This window comes from Chionomys nivalis, chromosome 14 (genome assembly GCF_950005125.1).
Source record: "Chionomys nivalis chromosome 14, mChiNiv1.1, whole genome shotgun sequence".
Lineage (NCBI taxonomy): Eukaryota > Metazoa > Chordata > Mammalia > Rodentia > Cricetidae > Chionomys > Chionomys nivalis.
The window spans coordinates 21,894,482-21,904,742 of record NC_080099.1 but is presented as its reverse complement, the minus strand read 5'-3'; the positions used below and the strand labels follow the sequence as shown (position 1 = coordinate 21,904,742).

Genomic DNA, 10,261 nt, shown 5'->3' with positions numbered 1-10,261 from the left:
AGTCGCTGCACCTGTCGTTTCTGCTCGGTCTGACGCTGATCACTCTGGCTCTGACTCTGCTTCTACCGCTTTACATACCTGTTTCTTAGTAAATGAAGGTATTCTCTCTCTTTGTATCAACTTCCTTTCTGCCTCTGCTTTGGCCTGATAGACTTATTCTTTTTTTTAAAAAATCTGATTTATATCTCCATCTGCTTTTATTTTATATGAGTCCTGGGGTTCCCATTTTGTAACTTTATTTGCTGAACCCAGTGCCAGGTGCCAAATGTAGAAAATGTGTTGTACCTCCTTCCTAGAGTGAACCTTGTCTGCCATCACCCACATAGCCACAGGAGAGCAGGGATGCTAAGCTTGGTTATGAAGTCGTGGTTAGAAGGTGAATTGCTTGTCAGAGTGGTTTTGCCATTTGATTCGTGGCATTAACAATAATAAACTTATTTTATATGTACGATTAGTGTATGAGAGACACAATGTGCTGTCTTTACAACCGTATACACTAGCAAAAGATGAGTAAGTCTGTTAATTGACATTCTCATCTGAAAAGTCTTCAGACTGATTACGTAAGCCAGTAAGAGTTCACCTATTCTTGTACTGTTTCTGCTCCAGGCAGAGGCACAGACTTTGAGTTCAGTTGGGCTAACATCCTTCTTGTTGTGTAGTTACACAAACGGAATGTAATTTTGGAGCTTTGAAATTGAGAATGGAATATGCAAACATTTGCTGTTTCGAACTCTCTTAGCATCGTTGAACCTGAAAAGTAATGGGACTTGTGAGCTCTACGTTATACCCACTTTCTCCTGTATGGTCTCGACCTTTACTAGTTTGTGTAAAATAAAAAGGAGAAACTTTACAGAATCAAAAATAGCACTGAAAATGATTCCGACTCTTCACCAAAGCTAATATTGCAAGGCCGTTAAGACAAAGGGATGTTGATTGCGTGTGAAGCACAGAGCCCCTGTTACAAGTAGTGCTCCCAGGGAAGAAAGAATGGAACTTAAAATGACACTATCATTGTTCTTTTGGCTTCCCTATCAGAGGACTATGCTAAAGTTTGAATGTGAAGGCTGGATTGGAATAATCAGAATAATATTTGTTGAGCCATTAAAAAAATTAATTTAAAATATGCTGTAGGGCTTTTGTAAGAATCATCATGTGCTAAAGTTGACTCATAACTACTTCATTAAGACGTAGTGAATCATTAAAGCATATTAAGAAATTACACATTAGTGATATATGCGTATCTACTTATATGTTATAAATTTCAATATTAAATGCATGTTCATCATCTAAATTAATGTAATTACATATTTATTACCTGTTGATGAGAATTTCTTTACTGAATGGATGAATCTTTAAGTAGGTGACTCCTCTCTTTTTAACAGTTTCAGAGATCATTCTATATTTTAATCATAGGGTTTTGTTATTAACTTAGAAGAATACAGTTTTAATTCTTTCAAAACACAGAACTGTTAAATTTCTGTGCTCACAGACAATATATGTATATGAGTATAGTGGTATGTAACACATGTCTTTACCAAATAATTAGATTTTATATCAAGAATCAGAAATTTGAAAAAAAAATTATTTTCTTTAAGTTGGAATCAGTGATATTTAAGACTGTAAATTTTGAATTGTCAAGTTTTTGTGTGGAATGTTTGCATTCACTTTTTCATTAAAAATTAACGTTATGCAATTTTAACTTTGTGACTAAGTTTCTGATTCATTAGGAAGAGAGGGGTTCAGTAACTATCTTAATTAAAGGCCCTAACAAGGGAGGGCTCCCCTTTTGGCTGGTATGTTGGCAGCTCACAGATGGCCATGCCTCAAGTGACTGAACCTATGATGAATATCTGAGAATGCCCTTTGCATGGCAACAAGTTCATATGTCTAGATGTATCTCACATGCATTTATTTCTATGCTTTCCTATCTTCTAATATGTTTATTTTAGAAATATGTTTTCTATGAAAATTTGGCAAAACTTTGTGTGGAATATTGTTCTTATTGGTTTTAAAATCTACACAGTTCTTATAGGTCACCAAATACATGATTTAGGGGTGAAATACATTTTATGATGTTTTGATTCATAATAATATTAAACTAAAATGATTTATAACATCATTTTATAGACTTTCTCTTTTTGATAAGTATTCATTAATAAAAGCTTTATAGTTACTGGAGAACACCAAGTAACTGTACGTCACGTTTTGATAGGATGGAGCCAGTTAGCTGCCATGCACTGCGTTATGCTGCCAGACCTGCTGGGGCTGGATAAATTCAGGCCTCCTCTTCTGGAGATGCTGGCTCGAAGATGGCAAGATCGATGCTTGGAGGTAATGATGAAGTTATAAGGAAAATAAAAATACTTCAATAAACAAAGTAATACTTATCTCATTTGTCCTATCACTTACTCGTTCCATTGTGAAAAATATGGATTCTACAATTCCATGTTTTCCCTCCTTTGTTTCTATAGTAAGCAGTAAACTTTCTAGCTCTTTTATTTATTTACTCTTAAAAATTTATTGAGTGTTTCTAAAAGTTCCACATACCTTTTAGAATTATGTCTTAAGTATTGGTTTCCATAGAAAAATGCACCCACATGACAAAGACATGTAACCATATTTAGTATAATAATCCCTTCCATCAAATTCCAAGTGAGTAGTCAGAGACCAATGGAAAGTCCTGTGTTCTGGTAAAGCAAGACAGTTTTGGAATTTAAAAAGAGCTGAGTTTAAAAAAAAATTATGAGCTGGACTGGGACTGAAAAAGCATGTGATCAAACCGGACTCTCTGAACATGGCGAACAATGAGGACTGATGAGAAGCCAAGGACAATGGCACTGGGTTTTGATCCTACTGCATGAACTGGCTTTGTGGGAGCCTAGCCTGTTTGGATGCTCATCTTCCTGGACCTGAATGGAGGGGGGAGGACCTTGGACTTCCCACAGGGCAGGGAACCCTGACTGCTCTTTGGACTGGAGAGGGAGGGGAAAGGAGTGGGGGAGGTGGAAAGGAGTGGGGGAGGTGGAGAGGAGTGGAGGGAGGGAGAGGGCAATGGGAGGCGGGAAGGAGACGGAAATATTTTTCAATAAAAAAAATTATGTATATAAAAAAAAAAGGAGCTGAGTTAAATGTTAGTGAAACAATTACTAACTTTTTGACCCTGGATCCTTTGCTTAGTCTATTTGGAAAACATTTTAAAGTAGAGACAATAATGTAATTCTTATGATAACATACATGTTCCTAGGCAGTTTTGCAACATGAACATCATAGATTGTACATTTGTATACTCAATAAGTTACTGTGATGTCATTGAGATATGATTTGATAGGACTTCTGTATTTCTGGCCTTTTTTTGGCTGAAGCCTCATAATACTTTTAAGATATTTGCTTGGTCTGGTCTCTGTTGACTCAACTTCAAACAGAACTGAAGTAAAGTTTTCATTGAATAATTTTTTAGTTCCCTTTAAAAGACAGTATATTTATAAAGAATGTTTTACTTAAACTCTTCTTTAGATGAGGCTGAATTTTTCCTTAAGCTATAAATAGTTAAAAAACTGAATAAATTGATTAGTACTTTGCTTAAAAATAGACTAGTGTTTTTGGGTTTATGTCTGTGGTATTTTCGTTAAAAACCCTGAAATTAAAATGCAAAATAAAAAGGTTGCATAGCCAATTGAAAGAAAAATTGATGTGATTTTGAAAAATGACTCCCTCTATATAACCTGAAAGAGGTTACAGAGGAATCTATTTACCCATTTTGTTTGTATCTAGGTATATGTGAATCATGTGGATTTATACCTATTGGATTATATAAAAGATCAATGCTTGAGGCAATGTTGATATGATAAAGTAGATAACAAATATTAAAAAGGCTTGGTGAAATGTAAATTTCAAATCAAGAAATAATATTTTGAAGACCTCTGTCATCTCTCTGGCCTGTTGACTCAAACATTATTGTCCCGTGAATAGCTTTAATGTATTTGGCTGCCTTCATCCCCGTCCCTTAGCTCCAACCAAAATTGTCATATTTAAAGAATTTACTAGATAAGGTTAAGTTTCTTTTGGGTATTGGGGAAAACAATTTACTGCTCCTAACATTGATTTTTTTTTTTTAACAATAATAGTTACTTGGAAATTTAATAATTAAAGATGCTGTTTTACAGTATAAGAACCCTTTAGAAAATCAAATTTTAAACATAAAGTTGATTAGATATCTTTCCATTAGTTTAAAAATATTTTTGAATGAAAGCGTCTTGGATCATGTGTAAAATGCTGTCATTTAATTTCATCGCTCCAAGCTACTCACTTTCTTATTTGATTTGTTGGTTTTTTTTCTCATGTAAATAAATATGCTTTCTGTGTTTTCTGATTTTTATATCACTATAAATTTTCTGGTTTGTGGCCATCACTTCACCAACCGACATGCTTTTTCTCATTTGTTTCTGTGATTCTCTTAGGTGAGAGAGGCTGCACAGGCTCTGCTTCTAGCAGAGCTGAGGAGAATTGAGCAGGCAGGACGAAAGGAAACGATTGATACCTGGGCTCCTTATTTACCTCAATATATGGACCACGTCATATCACGTAAGAGTTTTCATGCTTTTCTGGAAAACTTGGGAGGATTCTGAGTACCCGTCTCAGAAGTGTTCATGCTTTGTGACGTGAACAAAAGTAAGAGAAAGGGATGCTTAAACCCCAGTCTTTCTGATTTGAGTCTTGGTAGTTTAGAGTATGATAGTTTAAATGAACACGATAAAGCAAATATCAAAATATCCACTAATGACCTGACTGTTTGTGATGCTAATCCCCACTGATAAAAGCAATCCCTACTCTATTTAACCCTAACTCTTTCCTTTGCATGTTGTTTTGTTGACCTTGTGGTTTCCACTTGGTCCACATTGATCTTGTGTTAATAAGTGCAGAGACTTTTTAACATTACATTGATACTTGAAAAACAGAGATTTAGTAAAGTTACACCTGTGTACAATGGGAAAAGAGAAAATTAGCAAGAATTGTGGCAGGTGAGTCTTTCAAATAACTTTGATTTGAACAAATTGGGAAAATTTTATTGTCTTTTTGGGAACTGTTGAACATACATGCTATTAGGTTAAATTCATTGGGAAAAAGGTTATATTTGTTAGCATAATTTTTTCTCTCTGGTAAAAATGTTTGTCTTCAGTTTACTAAAGTATTTGTTTTTCTAAAAAATGTTAATTAAAATTTTATTTTGATTTATGTTAGTTACAAGCTAGCTTCAGTTTTTAACATAAAGTCTTAGTTAAACTTTAAAAACTGTTTTCCTATGAAATTAGGCCCGGAGTTTCCAGTCTTCCCCACTGTCAGTTGTTGGTGTAGTTAAGCACTTACCCGCATCGTGCCCACCCCATGTGTTATTCTAGCAGCACACACACTGTTGAAGAGGCAAGGCGAAAGGAATTCTTAAATGTGTTAACTGTTAGAGCTGACTTGGTTACCAGATCAGCCCGTGTTGACCTCTGATGTGTAATTAGGCATTTGACCTGGGGGACTCTGCTAGAGTTTATTGGCCTCAATCTTTTCAGTTAAAAATCAAGATGATAGAGGCTTTATAGAGTTGTAATGGGTATGGAGTGAGCTGACCCTTGTTGAGATTGGTACCTAGCTCACAGTGAGCACTATTGATTTGTTGAGTAAATAAATACTTGAGACAAGTGTGGCCACGTTCACATGACTAACACATCAGGGGCATAACAATTCTAATTAAAACTCATCTGAGTACCTCAATATTTACTGAGGGAATGTAAAACATTTTACACAAAAGTAGATTAAGTAAAAACAACGGCATCAACAATAGCAAAAATGAAAACAAACAACAACAGAAGCAAACCTCCCAAATCTAGGAACTCAGCCTAATTTCAGAATTTCTTTTCTGCCTCCTATCTGCCGTGGTGTGAGCGGCTCAGCTCACCATGCCTCCTTGCTATGTCTGATTGGCATTCCTGAAGCCATCAGCTAATAAACTTTCCTTCTTTAAGAAAAAATAATTTAGGACCTCTAACATACATTTACTTTTTAAAGATAGTAGGCTTAAAATTCTTTTGACAATTTTCATATAAAAAATTTAGGCCCAGGGACTGTAGTTTAATGGTAGAGTGCTTGCCTAACAAAAGGACGAAATAAAAAATTTAAAAGTATGTTTCCAGAATATACAAAGAAAGAAAGAAAGAAAGGAAGGAAGAAAAGAAAAGAAAAAAAAAAAGGAAAGCAAAAAAAAAAAACACCTTTGGAATGTGTGAATAAGTAATCTAAGTAATCTCAAACCCGCTCCCTGTTCCTGATGTGAGCCTTAACATTAGAAAGTAGATTCTGATGGTTCACTGTGACATAAACCTTGCTGAATAAAACGTCCTCAAGGGCCTGGGAAGATGGCTTGGTTGGTTAAGCGCTTTCCATACAAGCATGAGGACCTGGTGTACTATTGTAATCCTCTCCCTGGAAAAGCAGGGAATAGGGCATCCTTGTTGCACCAACCAAATCAGTGAGCTCCATATTTAGTGAGAAAGCTTGTCTGAAAGATAGCGTGAAGATCTATTCAGGAAGATGCCTCTCATTGTTCTCTGCCCTCAACATAGAGGCCCACACACATTTATATATACAATTTAAATAAGTTATAAATAAATAAACATATAAAGTGATGTTTAATTTTGTATATATATATTCATACACATAATTAATTTTTAAAATAATCTTCACTATTGAGAACAAACTATGAGTGAGGTACTCAAGAGTAGCCTGAAGGTCATAATAGCAAGTCACTGTAGATTCTTTTAAGAGGAAAATTGCATTAAAAAAATATAAAAGCAATCAGAAACGTCTTTTTCAAGACATCTTTATTTAGCTGCCACAAAAAGGGAAATGGAAACCAGATATAAATGTGGACAAGTCGAACGAAAGAAGTTTCAAAGGCCCGATAAGTGATTGCATTTAAAGAGCTAAGAAAAGAACCAGAAGGGATCTGTGAAGCAAGAAAACCAACCCGAGTATGCAAAATATTTCCAACACATGACCTTCTTCCTTATTGTATAGCTGACCTCGTGAAATGTTTGTAATACATGCTCATTCTACAGAATACAGATCTTCTAGAACATTTCAATAGGAAATTACCAGCTCTGGGCTTGAGGGGGAGACTCAGATGGAGAAAGGCGAACAGTGAAGTGTAGGGAGTCATATCTTCCTACAGGACGGCAGGCTGACGTTTCTACCAGCCCATTGGCACTCTACAGATCCCTTCTGAGTCTTTAAGCCCTGTAGCCGGACAATTGCTAGTGTTTTAAAATCAGACTGTTAATGACGCTGAAGAAGGTGTTACCTATTATCAGCTCTGTCATCTGAAATTAAATGCTTAATTTCGAGTTACAATTTTAGAATTTGTTGTTTACCTCAAGAATTACAATAAATCATGAGGTACTGGTGGTGCATGCCTTTAATCCCAACACTCGAGAGGCAGAGGCAGGTGGATATCTGTGAGTTTGAGGCCAGCCTGGCCTACAAGAGCTAGTTCCAGGATAGGCTCCAAAGCTACAGAGAAACTCAGTCTCAAAAAACCAAAAATAACAACAACAACAAAAAGAATTACAATAAATCACTGTTTAAACAAAACACTTTGATTCATATAGTTAAACTACTAGACTGATATTTAGTTCTACCAACAATCCACATAGGATAAATTAAAATAAACTGTGATATAAAGTAAAAAAAAGAACAACTAAGAAAAACATTAAAAATTAGTACTGAGTTGTACTATTGACAGTTTGGAAAAAGAGATAGCATTATTTGTTATATCTATTTTATTTTGCTCCTAGAAAGAAGAGAATGGCTTTGCTACAAATTAAAGGCATAATATAGCCACTAATCATTCCCCAGAGCAGTGATAGAAATGCATGTGCCATGAGGTATCTGTTAGTGGGTCCAGAGAAGGTAATGGAAACAAAGAGTAATAATGACCACAATTGTTTGGAAACTTTCTCTATATCAGATTTTTGCTAAGTACTTGCAAAGTTGATTTTTAAAATTTTTTTTATTTATTTTTTTTTTTATTTTTTTGGTCTGAGACAGGGTTTCTCTGTGAAATAGTCCTAGCTGTCCTGGAACTCACTCTGTAGACCAGGCTGGCCTTGAACTCAAAGATCCACCTGCCTCTGCTTCCTGAGTGCTGGGATTAAAGACACGTGCCACCACCATCCAACTTTTTTTTTTCTTCTTTTTCTTTTTTTAAATTGTATTTCTATGTATGCTGTTGTTTTGCCTGAGTGTATATCTGTGTGAGAGTGTAGGATCCCCTGGAACTAGAGTTACAGACAGTTGTGAGCTGCCATGTGGGTCCTGGAAATTGAACCTGGGTTTTTTTTAAGAGCAGCCAGTACTCTTGACCACTGAGCCATCCCTCCAGCTCAGGTCTGTGTCTTTAATTTAAGCAGTTTGATAACCTGGTAAAGTAGATACTGTTGTTGCACTCTGCATTTTGTTTTCTTTCACTTGAGGTAGTAGGCTAAGGATCTGAAAATTTGTCTGAAGTTCCTTCCGGCACTTGAGTGACTGCTAGACCACAAAACTCACGTTTCTTACCCTCTGTTTATTTTCCCTGGCTTACTCCAGCATCCTGAGATCTTAGCTGAGGGTATATAAGTAAGAATAAATAGACTAGTCAGTTGGCTTGCCTGATACTACTGTAAAATGATGTCTTTCCCAGTCATGTGTAACTGTAGCACAAAATGAAGCAGAAAAATAACTGTTAGAAAAGTACTCTCTGGTATTTTTTTATTATTGTTTAAGTATAGAGTAATTTGCTCCTAATTAAGTTTAAATTTTTCCTGTTTTGTAATTAAATTCTTCTTACTTGAGTATACTATTTGAGTACCTCAAAAATTATGTGAATGCTGGATTATCTAAAATTTGAATTTTATCCCCTATTGTGATTGTGTGTGTGTGTGCAAGAATAAATAGACATAGCTTCTACTAAATGTAACTGAAACACCACACATTATCAACTTTTGATTCAATATGCTAATCAATTCTGGAACTGTAATGCTGAGTGTCAAATTAGTTTTACTTTTTTATTGAGAGCTTTCTGTTTTAATAAAAGGGAATCAAGCCAAAGGAATAGGGATTCTGGACGTATTAAAGGAGAAGAAAGCATTTAACAAATGAGGAATGACCACATAGGGCTAGCGAACAGATTTTCTGTCCTAGGGGATCAAAGGTTACAGAGCCAGCTGGTGGACAGCTCACACCTGCTGTCCACCTGCTTGTAGTGAGCCTCTTCCACTACTGCCGCCAGTATTTGTGGAGGTGACCCCCACCGCGAGTTTAAAGGGGTTTGACAAACAGAACCTATTCCTGGCATGAGCATCTTAGTCACTGAAATCTAGAACATGTTAGACAGTCTATCTGGAAAGTACACCACGCACTAGCAATTGTCTTATAATTTAACCATTCTGTGTATTTAAAGATATGTAATAATTACACGAGCAATATTGCAAATGTCTAAGTTATGCCTGGTTATTGTAGAAGAGTGTCTTTATTAATTAATTTTCTGAAATCCAGAAAACGTTCTTCTTGGAGAGCTCTTGGATTGTGATAACCTCTTATCTTTGAGATCCAGGTTAAGTAGCTAGCAGCTTCAGCTAAGTTCACTGTCAGGAAGGGATTGGACTGAGAATAAAAACCATGCCAACTGGCCGTGTTGATAATACTCTCTGTATTTTATATAGGTATGGTGTATAATAGACCACTAAAAAGCTTCTTACAGGTTTGTGTGACAAGAAAGGAAATGATGGGCTAGGCTTGGTGCTCTTCTTGGGGTTCCTGAGAGCAGCAGTGGTGCTTCTGCAGAGCACCCGTTATAGTAGAGGGTACAAGTAGTGGTCTCAGACTCTTGTCTATCCCAGCTCTGTCTGTACTTTTCCTTTCCTATCCTGCTGCCTCAGCACTCATTTAAATTTCTGTTTCTGGGGACCCTGGTAGTAGACTAGCAGTCACTGGGAAAGAAAAAGCATCAGCAGCCTGCCTTAACCGATAGCCACACATTTTCATAAGACCGCAAAGTCCTCAGCTCTTGAATGGCATGAGACTTTGTTGCAGGTGATATAGTTTTGCCTTTAACCAATCAGGAATCATTGTTTCATCCTTTGTAAATATCAAAAATATGTAAAGTTTTGCTTCCGACTTTTTGGTAGGAAATTTAAGGATACTTACACTGTTTCCCATTCTAATACTAAATACAACA

At 36.0% G+C, this 10,261-nt stretch overlaps 1 protein-coding gene across 2 annotated transcripts in view; it reads left to right on the top strand.

Annotated features, from left to right (window-relative positions):
- The window catches only part of Wdr7 (WD repeat domain 7), a 273,057-nt gene that overhangs the window by 83,684 nt on the left and 179,112 nt on the right, over positions 1–10,261 (top strand). Inside the window, exons 17-19 of one of the 2 annotated variants that reach the window (XM_057788616.1) lie at positions 3–98; positions 2,213–2,331; positions 4,458–4,581. In XM_057788616.1, coding sequence (XP_057644599.1) covers positions 3–98; positions 2,213–2,331; positions 4,458–4,581 — 339 coding nt within the window. The remainder of the gene's footprint in view (positions 1–2; positions 99–2,212; positions 2,332–4,457; positions 4,582–10,261) is intronic. The other variant, XM_057788617.1, reaches the window with a different exon arrangement.